This window comes from Triplophysa dalaica, chromosome 6 (genome assembly GCF_015846415.1).
Source record: "Triplophysa dalaica isolate WHDGS20190420 chromosome 6, ASM1584641v1, whole genome shotgun sequence".
NCBI classification, from domain to species: domain Eukaryota; kingdom Metazoa; phylum Chordata; class Actinopteri; order Cypriniformes; family Nemacheilidae; genus Triplophysa; species Triplophysa dalaica.
The window spans coordinates 22,503,622-22,522,964 of record NC_079547.1 but is presented as its reverse complement, the minus strand read 5'-3'; the positions used below and the strand labels follow the sequence as shown (position 1 = coordinate 22,522,964).

The window sequence follows — 19,343 nt, the reverse complement described above, 5'->3', positions numbered from 1 at the left end:
TAGCGCTATTTAAGAGATTTATTTACTTGTGTATATTTTGATTGTTCGTTGAATGTCCATTCAGATGTCTTGGTTGCTAAGAAGTATGCACTATTTGTCAGCATTCTTCGCAACCAAAACAACAGTTATCGAATTGTGTCGCTGATGCAAATGAGCTAAATTTATGTATCAAATTGTCTGCTAACGGCGCAGACGGCGCATTCTTATAAATGATGTGCAAATCATTCTTAGTGAATTCCCCCTCGTGCATTTGGGAAGCATTTCTCTTATTTTTTCAGTTGGAATAGAATTGCAAAGCAACATTTATAAAGGCTTCGAAACTTGGAAAGATGAAAGATAAAGGAATGACTTTCCTATGAAACATTTTTTTTATAACTTTCCTTTAACTCTCATATCTTCCCTGTCAGTTCCACCTGATAATTCTGGAATCAAATTAATTCTCCCTTGCGTAATAACCTCTCGACTCATGACATACAGTATCTGTTTCCCAAATGTATCCAACGATTATCAGTTTCCTTTCCAGCCAAATGTTACTCGCTCAGAGAATCGATGATCGAGATGAAAGCATAAATCTTTAGACTATTTTTTTCTTTCCTTCTTTTCTCTCATGCATGCCGGCCTGGAACTTAAAACCTTGTCTTAGTGGTAATAGGTAGGGGACAAAATACCACGCCCTACATTCTTGTAATTCCCAGTGAAGGTGAATATTTTACCATAGTCAAATTTTGCTTTCTTTTTTGTTCATTTCATTCACATACCCCGCGCTGTTGTTCGCCTCACTCCTTTTTTCGTTTTGCTTTCGGATCTTGTTTCTTTTTTTCTGCTTCTCTCCATTAACATCTTAATGCATTATTTTGCATGCCTGGTCCACTAAAAGTCTAGTTGGTTTTCATTGACCTCATTGACACTGCTGTAACGGAGACCCTGAGAATGTGCAAGTGCCACCCACGTTTCTCGATTGACCGTTTTATGTCAATTAAGAACAGAAAGCCTCTTTCTACTGTGCTTTTGCTCATGATCTTGTTAGGCTCTGAGAAACTGAATCCATGATCCAACGATAGTTCTTATTCAGGGAAATAATACCTACCCACAAATCTAAATGTTTCAGTAGGTGATTCGTAATTTTGATTTTTTCCGAAATGATTCCAATGTGATTGTTCAATTCGGCCATTGAAAGTGGTACATTGATATTGAAGAAGAATGTGATGACTTTCTACGAATGTGATATGCAATACTGTATATGATCTGATAATCCAACACAATCTTACCGCAAAAACGTGACCATTTTACGATATGGCTAATTTGGGCTAATTTATATGAATTCGTACAATCTCATTGGTACAGTTTGGAATGATTTGTTTTTGCCCCAGTGACGTTAGCTTTAGGGGCTTCAGTATTGCTTATTTACTACGTTTAGTACGATTCACAACGTGCAAATTTATACAAATCATCCACCTCATAAAATAGTTGCGAATTCCTGTGAGTTCAGGTTGGATCAACCTTAAACTTAGTAAAAATCAATTTAAATTTAATAGAATGAAACATAAATATTTAAATATAAAATAAAATAGATTTTAAATGGATAAGCTATATAACCAACATACATATTTCAAATTCTTTCTGAAAAATATGCTTTGACTATATAACCTTTTGAGATATCAAAATAATGCAGTTATTGCAAACCATTATTTCTATCATATTTTGCGGTCCTAATTTACACAGTTTTCTTTTAATATTGTTTTGAAATGAACCGACATTGTAAATACAGCGATTCATGATATTTAGCTATAAACTCTCTAAAATAGACACGCTTTGGCTATAAATGAAGGTATTTTAGGCTGTTACTTATCAGATATCAATAAGAGCTTAATAATATTCTGAGCAAAATGTGGAAAAGAGAGATACAACTCCACCCTTACATATGCCAGTGACCGCTTCACCTGACATGACCCCAGTCATACACTCTGACCTTCCAGCCTAACCTCTGTTTGTGTGTATGTGTCTATGTGTGTTGGTCAGCATGTGTTATTGTTCCTGCTCATTTAATACATGTATATGTGGGAAAATTGAGTGTGTGATCTAACTATCTATCTATCTATCTATCTATCTATCTATCTATCTATCTATCTATCTATCTATCTATCTATCTATCTATCTATCTATCTATCTATCTATCTATCTATCTATCTATCTATCTATCATCTATCTATCTATCTATCTATCTATCTATCTATCTATCTATCTATCTATCTATCTATCTATCTATCTATCTATCTATCTATCTATCTATCTATCTATCTATCTATCTATCTATCTATCTATCATCTATCTCTCTCTCTCTCTCTCTCTCTTTCGCACACACACTTGCACAAACACACACGCAGGTGTCTATACACGCAGTGCAGTTCGGTCAAACACGTCTCATTGCTTCTTCATTTCCCTGTAAGATCAAATACAATATGTTAAATCGCCCTGACTGAAATTACAAATTGCTTGCACTAAAATAGCTCAATGTTTTGAAGGTTCCTGCTGGATACATTGTGCAGGAGATACGGTTTAGCTCTGGTAGCGTTATGATGCTTATTGAACAGATTTAGACAGAAGCTGTGGTCATTATTCTTGAAGCTGTTTTTATTATTCTTATGTTTTGACATTTGGTTATAAGGAGGCATAATAGCATAGTCAGTATTAAATCTGAGAGAACTTCAAAATGTATCTTGGTTGTCAGATATAAGTAGATCATGACCGTAGTTAATGTGATGAACTATTTACAGTACATCAACAAATCACCTTGTTCATTATATTAGTAATTGCAGAAATTAGCGAAAAGAAGTAAAACTAACTCTGACTGGAATCATTTGTTGGCTTAGTTTGATATTTTGTAACTTATGCAGTAGCATTACGCAAATACATTTCAGAGACACTAACAGGGACTGTGTGATAGAAAGACCAAAACAAAACAGTATTTACTGCATCTCTGTGAAGTTTCAAAACCTTTTTTGTCTAAAAATATGATGCATTGTGCAAGCAGACTGTGAGATTGAAATCAATTGCGAGTTTACATAGATCTCTTTGTTTTTTGGTGTCTCAATCTAAAATGTGAGTAAATGCTTTATACCAGTATTGTTTAATAGCAATGCTTTCGTATTCATACAGAACCCAAACAAAATTGATTTTAAACTAACTGCCATAGTTCACTGTTTAACTTTGAATCTGGCCATGACTTTTAGCATCATGTGTCGTTTACATGACAGTGTGATCTTAATCCAGATCCATTTCAAATTGTAATCCTGTTAAATTAACCCAACTACGCTGCTATAATCTCAGCGACTGCCCAACAATAGTGATATCTGTCTCTGGCACAAATGCCATCGCCCTCCATAAACCCTTGCATAATCCCATGGCCCACAGACTGGCTTAAAATAAAGTTTGATACAGCGGTAGCTTTTCTGATGAAAGACTTGCTGAATGATGCCAATTAAAACGCCCACCCGTTTATGATAGGGATTAGATTTGAATATTATGAGCTTTATTAATAATTCCTTTTTGGTACTTTGGTTTTACCTCTTCAAATGGTTTGCATATTGACATTTTTATGGAGCAGTGGCTTGTGGGTAAGTGGAACTTTATGACAGTGGCTTCTAATCAGGGATGGATGTTTGCATTTTCTTACCGTTTCTGAATCTTCTTATCTTAAGATGTCTTAAGGATGTTGTAGCAGTGAAAACACACATAGCGTAGGACTGTTTGGAAACGCCAAACGAACGTGTTTCGCAAGCGTGTCATAAAAGTTGGGAAAATGAGCCAATCTTTGGTTAGGATATTGGAAATGATGTCATGTTTGGAGAATAGTGTTGGCAAGTATAATTTTAGAAATAGTTTGAACAGCCTGTTTGAGTCTGTTTGTGTGTGTATCATGAACTGTTAAACCCAATCAGATTTGACCAGACTGAGGATATAGAGTTCAGTTACCGCGCTGTTAGAAACAAAGAACAGTATATTTCCCCGTCCACATAAACCATACACATCCCAAAAATCCTCCTACAGAAAGCTTTGGATGAAGCTAAAGTGTGTTTGGGTGGAAAATCCCTCACAGAAAAGAAAGTAGCTGCAATCTTCGAACATATCGGTTGAGTTTACTTTCAGAGGTCAAATGCAGCTGAAGTTGTGATTTTGTGTCTCAGAAAGATGTACTGTTTCATTTTTATGGTTATTTGGAGACTTTTTTAGGAAATATTAGCAGTGTCGGGGAAAGTTTAACTGAACTTCTCCGAAATAAATTAAGTTACCAAATTAACTTTGTTAGTAATATGCAGACTAGTACAATTTACCATAAAGCCATTAAGTGTCTGTTAATGGGGTGTTTTGGGTCCATTCATTCCCAAGATTGATGACTACAACTCAAAAGTTAAAAAAATGTCTTTAAATTAAAGGAAAATACAGGAGTTCACAGCACAACTTTAACTTGAACCCATAGAGCACGTTTCATATCTCCTTCAGGGCAGAAGCAAAAACATGATGACTTCTTAGTCCTGTGTCAGCCTCCATAGTGCTTTGAAGCCGTTGGTTGCAATACGCTACCTCACCACTAGAATACATTTCATACACTAGACCTTGAAAATTTGAAACCGCAGCGTTAAAATTATCAATAAACATAAAGGTATTTTCTTGAGTTTGCTATAATATTTATTGCTATAGTTACTTTATAGCTTTATAACTTTATAGTTATAATTTTTGGTGTGAACGGGCCATTAGTTTTTTTTTCAAATGCTTGAGATTCAGGATTGCTGGTGTAGCTTTGTCTTCTGTTTTAGATTGGGTTCACATAAATACAGTTAAAAAAATGACAATTTTTTAATCTTCTCACGCTTATAAAGAACCTCACATTTGGAGGAATTAAAAAATAAATACACATGAAAGCGAGCCACCCCCACACTTGTAAACATAGATCAATGCATTAATACTCTACTGATCGTCAAAGGTTTCGCGCTGGCACAAGCACTCGTTGAAAGAGAAGGAAATTTCAATGTAACACAATTGTTTCATCTTTGGAGAAGGCAAATGCACGCTTTGAGATTTGTGCATAGGTATTTTAGGCAGCCATTCATTTCTGTCTTTTTAACGCGCTACAGCCTTTCATTTTGGATGTGATATCAGGATTTATGTCGATTATTATGCGTTGGAAAATGTTTCATTTAAGTTCGCCTTTTAAAAAGCCACATGAAAACGTCAACCCGATGATCACAATCTTCAGCTGTGAATTTATGGCATCAACTGCAGCAGCTGATGTTCTTTCTTAGAAATAATGGCAATTTCACAGTAGAATTACACACCTGATGAGGGCAGATGAGCTGTTCGCTGCCGCGACACGCTATCTGCACAGCATTTTCTAAGCGTCATGCATGGCTGTACAGGTTTTATACAGAAACCATTATAATAACAATAGACCTGCGAGTTGTTGTGCATGCAAGTATTTAGCCCCCGTGCATACACAAACACGCACACGATTGCCCTGCATGATTTTATCCTCATCCCTTTACAAATCTTTGTTTGGCTAATCATTCTTGTCTCTATATTTTGCCTGCATTTATTTGTCTTACCGTTCACCTGCATCCTCACGAGAGCACTTTCTAACCCAGAATCCATAGGCCCAAAATGTTTCATTTCACCATAGTGATGCAATATTTGAAAGCTCCTTTAGGTCTCTTTGTCTCTTTGTGTGTTGCCTGCGAATTAATACCATTCAGCAAATGATTCCCCTTTGCCATAGACCCACACATATTAATTATGTCACTTGTGCGTTTGTTTTGTCTGTATTTTAATGCTTTTGATTGATTTGCTTTTAATTGCGTGTTTGTGCGTTTGTCTTTTAAGTCTTTGGAGTTCTGATGAGACTTTAGGTTTGGATGGATGTTTATGTGTGATGTTTGGGTGCGTGTGAGATTGAGATGTGTTGTGTTTTCTTTTAATCCATATCACTGTAGAGCATTTCTCGGCAGCACTTGTCTTAGTTAAAAGCTCCTCTCTCTTCTTTGTGATGTACTTGTTGCTTCAAAGGTGCATCTACCCAGAATTCCAATGACACAGAGCCTGAAAAACAGGTGGATAGCACAGTGAAGATGGCAGGTGTCATTGCTGGAATCCTTATGTTCGTCATCATTCTTCTGGGCGTTCTCCTCACCTTCAAACGCAGGTATGGCTCACACACACATAATTCTAATTAAAAAATAATCATAAATTACAAATACAAAAAATAGTTATATTAAAACAAGGTAGTTCAAAAGATTCCATGTGACATATTTTTGTAGATTCTGATGGTGTCAGTTAGCGTTGCACTAGACTTACTCAGCTTTTGTCTCCTGGTGAAACATGCACACTGGCTTTCTTTCATTGCATCACTTCCTGTCACCAATTTTACCGCCCACCCCCCTTCTCAACACATCTCTTTCTCACACTTTTGTTTTCTGAATCAAGCCAACAGCACACCTCTCATGTCATTCTTTTTACACGAATCCGCCACTGCCCATAATGTCTCCTGCTTTATAACCCTGATCTATGATCTCTGTTTTTTGTTTCTTATTGGCCGTATTGTCTGTGTCTGTTCAACAGGATGTGTTCATAGTGAATTCCCAATACTACTTGGCTTAAATGTGCACCAAAAAGAGTTTGAATCATTTAAAACAAAAATAATCTGTTACTATAAATTTTGCGATTCCTAACTTTTTCACTCCGATGATGAAGCTGATGATGAGTATGCATTATAGCGTAAAGTTCCAAGGACAATAACTATAAAGTAGAGATGCACCGATACTAAATCTCTCCACCATTATTAGAATGATAACTGCAGATACCAATTTTCAAGATTAAATGAATATTTCGTAACGTTCGTAATGATATTTATTCATTTAATGACTATTAATATTACATTTCTTAACGTTTCTATATACAGAACACAAATTCATTGCATTTTTCCTTTCCTCTTTTGATTGACAGGATAAATCGGCCCCCCTACTCGGCTGTTTTTAAACTATCAGCTAATAGTGTTAAAATCTTTATTTTATCAACCGATACCGATTTTCGGCCGATATATCGGTGCATACTTCAAAGATTACAATAATAAAAACTGTCCACACCAATGGCAGATTAAGTTGTGTTAGTTTCAATGCTGCAGTTTCACACTTTGAATGTGCCGGCCCTTCAAATTTGAATGAATTTTGAAATTTGGCTGTCAATGATATCATTCTTCTGTATTTAAGCTGGGATCGAACCCACAACCTTGCTCTTACCAATGAGGTACAGGAAAGCAGGAAAGTCCTTCCTTATAGATTGAATTCAAGTTTGTTTAAAAAATCAAATTTGCTCACAATAGCAAGGTTATAACCGAATGTTCGTTCGAGTTTGAGGCACATTGCCCATGTGAGCCCGAGCCGGAAGTACAATAGCTTTTTAATCAATAAGCTCTATAATTACTATGAATTGTAAAAGAGAGCTTGTCAGCACCATTGTTAATGTCTTAATGCTATCTGGAATAGGGTGAATTGAAGCATAATGACATATGTCGCTATTAAAAGAACAGAAATCAATAGGTTAGCCGTGAATAGTCTGGCTAGGTGTTTATCTTCCACAATCTGTGGCACTGAGGCACTTCTGGTATTTAAAGGGCAGAAACTTGAAGCAGGCTCCACTCTTATATACGGGAATAATAGCTTTTGCCTTTTTTCTCTTTAATTTCTCTGTTGCTTTCTTGAGACATAAATTATAGGCGGATACTGTACAGTAGTTCCACAAGTCTGTGTTCTCAAATAGCTCCTGTGTAAAAAATGTTGAAAGTTTACTTTTACTTGGAGTTGAATGGCATTCAGTATTCTGTTCCAGAATCACAGCAAAGTGTTTTGTTGTCTCCATTGTATGTTTGATAATCAATATGTTTTGAATGATTTGCTCTACATGGTAAATTCGTCTGTGAATGCAGGAGAGACCCAACTAGAGTTTAGTTATTATAGAAAACACATCATGGAACATGAGGTATCTTTCAAAACATGTATTTCAAAGCACCGTTTTATGCGTACCATTGCTTTGAATCTTGTGTAGTTAGAAAGTTTACTAGGGTTTGGGATGTAGTATTTAAGAATTCTCTAGACTTTAAAAAAGTAATGTACAAATGTAGATTTTGCACACAAGACAACCCGCCCTGTATTCAGAGAATAAGCAAAAATGGCTTGTCTTTTAACTTTGTTCATTTATATTTTAGCCGGTGACACCAATGGTTAAGTCAGACGATGATGTCTCATGAATTTCAGCGTTTTACATGTTTTTACGTCAGCATGAATTATTTGTATGGCATAAAATGCACGTTGGCTCACATGCTTTGCTTATTCATCTGTTGGAGTTTCTGTAAAGCATGTTTTTGAAAGGCAGGAGAGATGGAGTTCATTTTTAAATGAATAACACAGGGATGAATGGAGTGGACAGGCTGGGTCTAATGGCAAATTGATGTTTTACTTCTTGGTAATAAAAAGTCCCTGCAGGCATCTTTGACCAAGTCTGGGATAGATTCAGATTAATAATGTATGACTCATATATCTTTTAAAAGTTGGAATTGTGGCATTTGGTCGTCTTCGTTTTCCACGGGAGATTTGGCTCTGTTGATGTTTGATTTGGACACCTGAATATTCTTATCCCGAAAGGATTTTGTAGCATCGATGGTGTTATTTTATTTTTCTCTGTGATGTCTGTTATGTACAAGAAGATATATTTGACCCTAAAAATTTAAAAAATATGTGTCTTGAAACCTGTCAAAAGTTTTGCCATTATTGGCATTAAATACAAAATAAAAGTACAAATTCTTTAAGGAAATATGTGCAATATATATTATAGAACTTCTAAGTGTACTTTTATTTTGTATTTACTTTTTAACTTTTGATGTTTTCTGCGGTTACCAGTATTTAAATAAAAATGAGATTTACATATTCGAACAAAGTAAGCAGGTTTAAATCTTAAATAAATTTATGATATTCTTAACACTTACCCGAACTGAAAATGGCTAGCTTATATTGTCTGTTGTAGGCTATTAAGGTGGAATAGGAAGAAATTAACATGAAAATAATAAAATAAACATATTGTGAGATTTGTTTTCTAATACTTAAAAATAAAATGCTTAAGAAGAGAAAAGATGCTTAGCTGTCATTAAAGATATGCAAAAATTCACATCTCAAATGCTATATTTTCTTAGAGCAAAAATATTATTTTGGTTTATTTTTCAATTGTTGTTTTTATTACTTTTTTATTTTATTTTATTAAATTTCAAATAGGACACAGGCCATTTTCATGTTTGTTTTTATGGCAGATTCATTCACCTCCTAAATGTGTTTTTTAAAGCAAGCCTCACAATAATGTCAGATTTGATTTGAAATTGGCAAATACAGTAACTGAAGACATTTCTGACGGCAATGTTTTAACCCATATCATACATTATGACCTGTAATATTAACCTTCAGTTTTATAGCTCTTAATGTGATTCACTGACACATTTGTCTGGAACATTTTCATCTCAACATTCACCTGCTCATTCAAGCTTCTCCATTTCTGCTAGTGTAAGATGAGTTCAGATGAGATGCATGCGGCGCAGTATACATTTACTGACCACGGGAAAGATGCTCTATTATAAACTGATGCTATAAAGGTGATGGTTTGTATGTGTGCGCGTGTGTGTGTATTAACCTGTAGACTCATACCCTGTCTTTATTCCTCTCCTCTGCACTGCGTCTGCTAGAGAAATCCACACCTGGAGAACTCTAAGTGTGGGGTATTGTATGTTTAATTCTAGCCACAGTACACATTCACCGCCTGTTTGCGCACCATTTTGCTTTATTATTTGATCCCATTTGTCACATCTTTTTACGCTTTATTCATTTTTAGTTTCTTTGTCATTTACAATTTGGCACATGCACTGAAGTTTGTGTTAGTTGTTATACCCAAGCTTTGTTCCAAAATCCATTGAGCTACATCGAAGCCTCCTCAGCAACCTCCTTACGTCCCATTAAAGGGATAGTTCACCCAAAAATGGTCACCATTTTCTCCCCCTCTTGTCATTTCAAACCTGTATGACTTTCTTTCTTGTGTAGAAGAATGTTACCGGCACCCTTTCCCTTGTATTGGTTTTGTGTGCATACAATAGATGTGAATGGGAGCCAGCGCTGTTCCGTTACCAACTTTCTTCGATTTTGTTCTGTAAAAGAATGAAAGTCTTACAGGTTTCAAATGACATGAGGGTAAGTAAATAATGACCTGAACTGGATTTTTGAACCATCCCTTTAACCTCACGAGTGACTGATTTGGAGCACCCTACATAGGCAGCATCAACACACTATGCAAACAGTGCACATTACAAGAACGTGAGAGATACATCCAATGCTACCTTAGAATCTGGCATCTTTTAAGGTGGCAAATGTTGGGTGCATATGATATCTTACAATGCTTATTACTAGGTAGCTCATTTGTTTTTGGAACACTGCAAAATATTGTTTAATTTTGTGTGAAACTTTCGCTATTAATGTGGCCTGTGTTTGATTCTTTTCCTCCTGCTTTTTCCGTTCTCATTTTATTTGCTTGCTATGCATTGTCGCCGTAAAATGTTAGCAATATCTCTGCAGTGATTTGTGCCGGGAACTTCAAGGACGGTTCAAATGTCAACAAATTACCATATTAAAATAAGTTTAATTTCCACAGCGAGTCCCATAGCCTGTTAGATCACCTTCTCATAAATAGCATTAACATGTGTCCCATGGTGCAACAATTACAGTGAAAAGGGCACTTCATGCGCTCTAGTTCACTCAAAGAGCAGCTTCAGATGACACTGCCGCAATCCAGGCTAGCTGGTAATTATTCCTCTGAAATGCTGTCACAACCCGGACCTGTGTGCCGTTAAGCTAATATGTTGTGTTCACGAAGCAAAGCCCGATTACTCCCACGCCGTGCCACCTACAAGTCACACGGTATAGTGGATTTAGCTTGAAGCTCGGAGGTTGCCAGTTCTTTTCTAACAAAATCCACACGACTGCTTTTTTGTGACATTACAGAGAAAACATTATAGAAGAGGTGCTAAAGGTAGTTTGGCTTGGATTACAGAGGGCAGAAAGTAACAGGCGAATGACTTTATGGTTTTTGGCAATTTAGTTCATGTTGGAATTATATAGCCAGTAAAGTGGCTCTTGAGATTCAGGGCTTTGAACCAAAAACCTGCATTTCTGGCTGGTTTATTTGGTAGGCCTATTAAATAAGATGTTCTAATGCTACAAGAAGAGAGTTGTAAAAACAGGTCTCTCTGAAAATGCTTAAATCAAACGCTCTAAACAATGCTGGGTTATTTTCAACCCGGCGTTGATTCAAAAAGGTACAAACCCAACCGTTGGGTTAAACTATCCCAGAAAATGGTTATATTAGAAAACAACCTAGCATTTTGAGTTGAATCCACCCAGCATAGGTTGGGTTCATCCATTTTTGTCCCAATACGGGGTTGAAAATAACATTTAAATTTACATTTACATATAGGCATTTGGCAGACACTTTTATCCAAAGCGACTTACATTGGTTTTATCCTATACATTTTACATAGGTATTTGCAATCCCCTGGGATCGAACCCACAACCTTGCGTTGTTAACGCTATGCTCTTACCACTGAGCTACCATTCACCGAAAGTACTACTCACTTACACATTTACTAGTTGTAGATTATAAACAGTTGTGGTATTTTTATATCTGTTATGATTGGCTAATCTTTCAGCATGCGATATCAATAATATTATCTACTCACAGGTTGCAGGTTTTCTGAGTCAATATAACTTGGACTGTCACACACTTCGGTAACAGCTAAAGTTATTGACTTCCAAGTTTCTGAACACAGAATAGGAATGTGTACATGTGTGCAGATGTGCACACATACATTATTGTAGATGTATGGAAGCGTGACCCTGCACTTGTCACATGGAGTGTGTCTGGCACATGTACTGTATGCTTTAGATCAGTCGATGGTTCTCTGCTTATAAATAAAGCAATTTGAAATAAATAATAGATGATCGGAGAGTGATGTGATAGCATAAAACACAATAGGGTTGTACTGGTCTCGCATGGCCACACCTTTAGACTGATAGATTGTCGAGACTTCATTGCAGCTTTCATTGTGAAAGGACCATCCAAGACTGTTTGGAGGAGTACAAATGTAAATTCAATGGAATTCAATGGCGTCATGGAAACCTGTAGACTTGAGATGACGCTATAAAACTACTGAAATGTTTCCAATTTTGTGTGTTGTGTGGGTCAGACATTCGGTTAACAGTCTGTGGGTGTGATGTTTAAGGCTGAAAAGTACAGAAAGTAGAAAGTTTTAAGGAAATATCATGGATGTAAATATGGTAATATTTCGGACCATGCTACATGCAATATTTTGCTTTTTACAATTATTTTTTTATTTGAGATTATATTGTTTATTGTTGTATTTTGAATATTTGTGTAGTTTAGCCACACATACAAAATGTGTAGGGGTAAAGTAAAATGATTGGTAAGTTTATGTTGTTGTTGTAAAAAGTGTTTAGTTTACTGTCTTCAAATCTAAGATTAATATATGCAAATTTGTGTTAAGTTTAGCATTTAGTAACTATAATTAGAAAAAAAATGGTAAATCAACATTTAGATAGCTAGTTAAATTTGCGTCTCCGTGTGTTTTCTGTATGCATTTAAGTCTGAACTAAAAGCTACTATGCTTTTTTAATAGTCATTAACTAAGTTGTCTCAAGGATTTGTCAATTTGGTAAACCGAACTCAAGTTTCGAAAAACCTAATAATTCCAAAGCACTTATTTTGCCCTCATCTTGCTCCCACCTCGTAAAGTGGCTGCACAAACTCATAGCATGCATAACATCACAAAGAAACACACTTTCTCCTCACGCCAGGAGCTCGTTTTGTTTCAGGAATGATGATAAATCACGGACAGCCCCAAAAATAATAAAAGGGCCACTTATGCCGCGAGCTCCTCGCAGTTCTACTCTATTAATATTTATGGCCACCTTCGCTCGCCGCAGCGCTCTTCACTTCACTCTCTTTTATTAATATCATCAGAACAATGTCAGCAGGCCGCTTTAAAGGGCCATTGAGATGAAATGGCTAAAGATGGATGCGCCCGCTGCATATGCATGCCGACTGTACGCATCTGTTTCAGCACTGTCAGGCGCTTGCAAAGCACATTCGCCATAACGGTCCGAATCCCAACTGTGTTTTTATTGCCTACAGAGAAGTCACAGGGTCATTAATTATATATATACTTCAGTGCTGCTTTAGCGATAAAGTGAGCAGATTCGCAGCCATTACTCGCTTTTATAAAACAGGAAATATGTGACTTGATGCAGCACAGTGTGCAAGTGAATAACTCAGACTGATGCGAGATTACTGTAGCATGTTGTGTCGCTGTAAAGGTTTGTGAAAAGTTACATATTTAAAAAACATACATTAATATTTTTGCTGGCTTAATTTTGTTCAGTGGCTTCACATGTAATTTTACCTTAGTATTTTTTATTTTTAATAAGATTTGTTTAACATTAGTTAGCATAACAGTTAGCATAAAGACTTACCTTACTAAATAGTTAGCATAAACATTTACTTTTTTAAATTACATTGATTTCTTAACATTACTTCAACTTTTTTACATAACTAAATAGCTTAAAACTAGTGGTGGGCCGTTAACGGCGTTAACGCCGTTAACGCAGTGAGACTATTATCGCGCGTTAAAAAAAATGTCGCCGTTAATCTATTCTCAAAGTTGGGTTGGGAGCTGGGTCTATACTACGCAAGCTATGATGACTTTCACCTTGATATTTTAGCGCGGATGTATACCAGCTTAACTGCACTGTACGGAGCGAGAACGAGATTTTTCAACTCGCGTGATTCGCGTCATTCGCGGAAGCAGAAGCCGCCTCATCATCTCATAACCAGGGCTTCATTCGCGCGATTCGCGCAGCAAGTAGGTCTATTGGCTCTTTACATTAACATATAAATCACTCGCGCTTGACACGCCATTCGCGTTTGGTCTGAACACAACATAACGTTACAGTGAAATTACCGCATCAAACGTGACGTGCTAACATGGATGCAGCTATGAAGCCGCTGGGTTTGCTTCAGGGAATATTATTTTTTAAGAAGCTTCCCAATAGAAACATCGACAAGACTAAGGTTGTTTGCACCTTGTGCAATGCGGAATTGGTTTAAAAAAAAACACTTTCTCTCAACAGGTAGTGGTCTAGCTTTAGTTGAAACCAGTAACTTTGTATTGAGATCTAATGTATTATGGCTCCTGTATGACATATCGCTTGTTGCTCCCTCACTCTTTGTAAGTTGCTTTGGATAAAAGCGTCTGCTAAATGACTAAATGTAAATGTACTTTAGGAGCTCTTCCAGTCTCAAGTACCACCTAAACGCAAATCATCCCTTAGCTAATGCGGAAGTAAACACAAGTTCATCTTATTGAACATAATTTAATTTTCATCACCAATTATCCTAGTAGAACAGCTTTCTCAAGCAGTTTGTGATGCATTTTGGAAACAGGAGATGAGCCCCTGGTCTAATGCGCCACCTGGCTTGAGAAACCCGTTCTCAAAGACTTACTTTTAGTCATTATTTGGGTAGCACACATATTCTGAATGCCTTCGGCAGAATTCAAATGAGCCATTTTAATCTAGATTAATCTAGATTAATCTTGGAATTAATCTAGATTAATCTTTGAATTAATCTAGATTAATCTAGATTAAAAAAATTAATCTATGCCCACCACTACTTAAAACATGTATTTATTTAATCAAATATTATAAATTACATTTTTATTTCAAATACAATTTTTATAAACATCATCCTACGTAAGAAGTTTCAGCCATCGTGAACGCTTTCCCATTCCTTCTCAACTCTGGCCCGCAAGATCCATTTTCCTGTTTAGCCTCAACTCTGATATAAAACACCTGAACAAGCTGATCAGCGTCTTTAGGAATAGATGTATTCAACTTAATGCAGCGCTGCGCAAATCTATCAGCGTATGACATTTAAGTACCGCACTAGCAATTCAAGTGCAGATTGCTCGGTACACATTTGAATCGCTCTCGCGGTACTTTAATGCGATATGCCAAACCATCTGCTCAGGCCAACATTAAAATAAACGCGTCTGTTCCTGAAGACACTCATTAGCCTCTTCAGGTGTTTTATCAGAGTTGGGGCTAAACTCGGCAGGAAACTGGATCTCGCGGGCAATAGTTGAGAACCACTGCCTTAGACGATGATCAGTCACTGGTTTAAAAATTATAGTTGTATACTTTTTCTAGTAATTAGCGTTGACCTTGTTGACCTCTACAGTAACAATTTTTTTCTACTTCGTATTAATTTTTGGTTTTTGATTGCACCTCCTTCTTTTTTGTTAGTTACATCTCTTTTCAACTTTTATATCAATTCTTCAAAATATGTCACAAATGCGTGTTTTCTGGTGTGTTATAAGTTGCCCATGCATGTATTAGACACGTAATATTGCAAACGTTATAGTTATACAAACATAATATTAGTTTTAGCCGTGTCATATGACCCCTTTAACCGTATTTTACTTATTTTTATAAATTACAGCAACTAACCACTGGTCGTGACGTACTCAGTACTGTATAAACATACACTTCAATATTTTTAGCTGCCTTCAGTTTTTAGAATACAATCAAAGTTGCTTATTTCAGACTATTTTAACTTGTGCGTTATTCGTAAACCGTTAGCGTGAAAAACAAACTTCAGTGATGCGTGGCATATATGTTTCGGGAGCGTGCGGGCAGGAAGTATGCATCCATGAAGGCGCTAATTAACAAGTTTACTTCACTTTCATGTCACCACCAATATTACAGTTAATCAAATCGCCATCAACGGATACCATCTGCTCTTTATTATGCGATAAGGCTGCTAGCGCTGTACTAGCTTAGCGGATGTCATATCCTCTTGTCTTTCCCTGAGAAGAATCGGTCCGCAGAGACTGCGAAATCAAGACATGATGATGACAGGGCCTCATTTTGGGGAGCCGAAAAGCGATACGTTCACCAACTGCTGTCTGTATCTCTCGTTCCTCTCTGTATTTCTGACTCTTTTGGTGCCATAACAAAATGTCTGTGAAACACCCACCATTTCTTTCCATCCCTCTAGCTGTCCACACACATCCACCTTCTCTTTGTTCTCTTTCACTCCACCCATTACTATTTTCATTTGAAGCCAGATGTGCAGTTTCATCCATTTCATATATAGTTTCATGCTCATGTTTATAGATTCAAGGAATAATTCACCTGAAAGTTAAAAACGGGTCATTATTTACTAACTCTCATGTTGTTCCGACCGCCTTTATTTTTTATGTGGAACACAATTGTGAAAATGCTCTTTCCTTTACACCGAAAGATAAGCTGTCGAGCTCAAAAAATGACATGAAACACCACACAAGCCACATGACTCCATATGACACAAAGCTGAGAAGACAAACTGGAATACAATGCATGAATATGGATTTCAATGGTGTCTTTCAGTTCTAGCAAGACTGACATGGTCAAAGTGAACTGTTGTGGTATGGAAACGAGCCACGTACACATTCTTCCCATTTTTTTCTTTTGTGTTCCGCAGAAAAAATGATAACGGGCGGGTTTGGAACCACATGGGGTGAGTAAATAATGGCACAATATAAATTTTTGGATGAGCTCATCTTCGACTGATAGTTTATCAAGTATTACTCACCGTTACTGCTTTAGCTGAGATATTTTTAAAGCCATGTGTACCTTGAGCCATCCAGCATCAGTTAGTGGAAATTTCGAAGGCATACCATACATTTGTTCTAAATTAAATCAGTCAATCCAAGTTATCAGTAGCGCACAAGACACCAGTTAGATTTCAGTATTTTTATCATTGTCTTGTCTCATTATTTACAAATCCAATCACTAATCAATGTGTTTGTCCTTTTTTGGCTTGCTTTTATTTGATTTTGGTTTATTTTGTTCTTGCTGCTTCAGAAGAAATGCGTATTCCTATTCGTATTACCTGTAAGTAGCATTAAATACAGAATATCCATAACATGAACAATCCCTGTTGCATTTACCTGCTTTACTGTGAAGTACTTCAACATTTCTGAGGGGTATTTTTGGACCTTGAGTTAAAATTTTCATCACAGTCAGAAAATGACAGAATCATTATACAATGTCAATGAAAATAAATGACACATGATCTTAGGCTCATAAATCTCTCGACTTTGCCATGGTGAACAAAGCTGCTTAAAATAAGACTTTTTTTAGGGTAACGCTTGAGTCAGTTTTCTACACAATTTTTGCTTCTGGCCTGCATACGGTGGAATTGAAATATTAGCGGCCGTACAGTTCAAACTGTCTTTGTGTTTAGCTAAATGGTTATGGCTCTATCTTTACCTTATTATTATCAAAAAATGTTCCTCAAATCCAGTAGGACCGCTATGATATTCCCTTTTGTTACGCTTAAACTATTCTCTGCCGCGTCAGCTGTTATGCCCGCCTCAGCAGTTTAGCGCGCAGGGTTGTTTAATTTTCTCTCGGTGCGACAGAGCCTTGCTGCAGGATGTTTACCTCGCGTGTTAAAGGATTAAAAAGCTCAGATTCACAGTTGGACTTACCATGTGCAGTCTTGGGGTCTTCTCACTCCTGAAATATAGATGAAAGGAAGAGCGCGACCAGGAGGACTTCTCTGTAGTTTGCTACCTGAGAGAGCTACAGGCTAAAGCTAACCGCTACGACATGGCCCAAAATCTAGTGGAGTTGTTTTTCTTGTTTAATGTGGTTATTTTATGTAACTGTGCAGTAAGACAGCTAAATTTCATTTTAAATACTGACACATTCCAAAAGACCTTTATTTCATATTAACTTATTTATTTACAAATCATTTTATAAACAAATGTTTGAGTTTTGCATGAATGGTCGTCTTTATACTCATTCTCTTACCTCTCTATTCCCCCTCTCTCTCCATTACAAGACAACATGAACAAAGTCAAGGCTATAAAGACGGTTTATAGTGTCCTAACCACAGGACAGTGTTAACTTTTAATGAAGTGCTTTTCTGATATTCATTAAATAAGGATTATCTATAGTTTATTGCCACTCACAATATGACCAGAATTTGGTGCTCCAAATGGGATTCATTACGCTGCCATTCAACTGATTTTATTATTTGATGGGTTTTGTGTTATCAAATGTTCCTGTGACCTTTAGGGCACATTGAGGTGCCCTAACTTGGTCATTTAAAATGATACTTGGCACCTTTATTGTGCCATACTAGATGTTTGTAGCACACTAGAGTTTTAAATATAGAAATAATGTACGACACATGCTGCTGTAGAAATAGGTGTTTTAGCATAGTTTTTAGCATAATACTGTTTTTTATTGGCTATAACCAATGTGCCCACATTTGTTGGTGGAACAGAGTTTATGTCTTGCACTTTATCAAATTCAATGTTATTACTTTATAGCAATCGCACTGATAATAAAGATGAATGTCTTTTAATAATAAAGATGAATGTCTTTTAACTTTTGAGTTCTCTACTATTTCTCTTTTGAACCACATCCACCAAAGTTGCCAACATTTTGGGCAAACCATACGTGACCTTGAACCTCAGCAAAACGACTCCAATTTCAGAGGTTGGCCTGGTTTTTAAGGAAGCTAAAATGTTACATATTTTTTCATAAAAGTCTTTTCCAGATTCCCAGAAGAGAAAATAACAAAACGTTGAGTTATTTTTAAGCCGAGGCCTGCAGGAGAAGGGAGCACATATTGAGGTCAAATGCTGTTCTGTTGAACCTAGAAACTCAAAGAGTGATTTTATTGGGATAACTCTCCAATCCACAGCTGACAAAAATACCTTCATTCAATATCAGTTTTTGACACTTTAATGTGGTGGTGAGCGGTGGGACTGTAATGGGTTAGTGGGCAGGGTAAAAAAGAATTGGGAGATGTTGCGAGCCAGATTCAAACCTTTATGAAGTGTCATTGTGTTCCTACAGAAGGAACTCATTGGACGAATGAATTCAGATAAAGAAAAATGATTTTATTACTGTAATGCATTGCAATTGTAATGGTAATTTGTTGAATATCAACTTTGTATAGAATAACCTTTCTGTGGATTTGTTCTTCATGGCAATGTTGCGACTTTTCGGTGCCTCGGTTTTACTACTTTTTTGGTCTGGCATATATCACTGCAGAATATGAATTACAGATGTCTGTCTTCAATAATATCATGTTTTCTTTGTGCTCTGTATCTATCTGTGTGCTTTTGTCTTGTA

The 19,343-nt window shown here is 36.5% G+C and overlaps 1 protein-coding gene across 13 annotated transcripts in view; it reads left to right on the top strand.

The window, feature by feature from the left end:
• ptprt (protein tyrosine phosphatase receptor type T) overlaps nucleotides 1-19,343 on the top strand; it is a 198,911-nt gene that overhangs the window by 131,798 nt on the left and 47,770 nt on the right. For 3 of the 13 annotated variants that reach the window (XM_056750541.1, XM_056750540.1, XM_056750538.1), the window contains exons 14-17: nucleotides 644-700; nucleotides 6,058-6,193; nucleotides 16,672-16,707; nucleotides 17,055-17,084. In XM_056750541.1, coding sequence (XP_056606519.1) covers nucleotides 644-700; nucleotides 6,058-6,193; nucleotides 16,672-16,707; nucleotides 17,055-17,084 — 259 coding nt within the window. Of the gene's footprint in view, nucleotides 1-643; nucleotides 701-6,057; nucleotides 6,194-9,772; nucleotides 9,806-16,671; nucleotides 16,708-17,054; nucleotides 17,085-19,343 lie in introns of all 13 variants that reach the window. The other 10 variants (XM_056750550.1, XM_056750547.1, XM_056750551.1 and 7 more) reach the window with 7 other exon arrangements.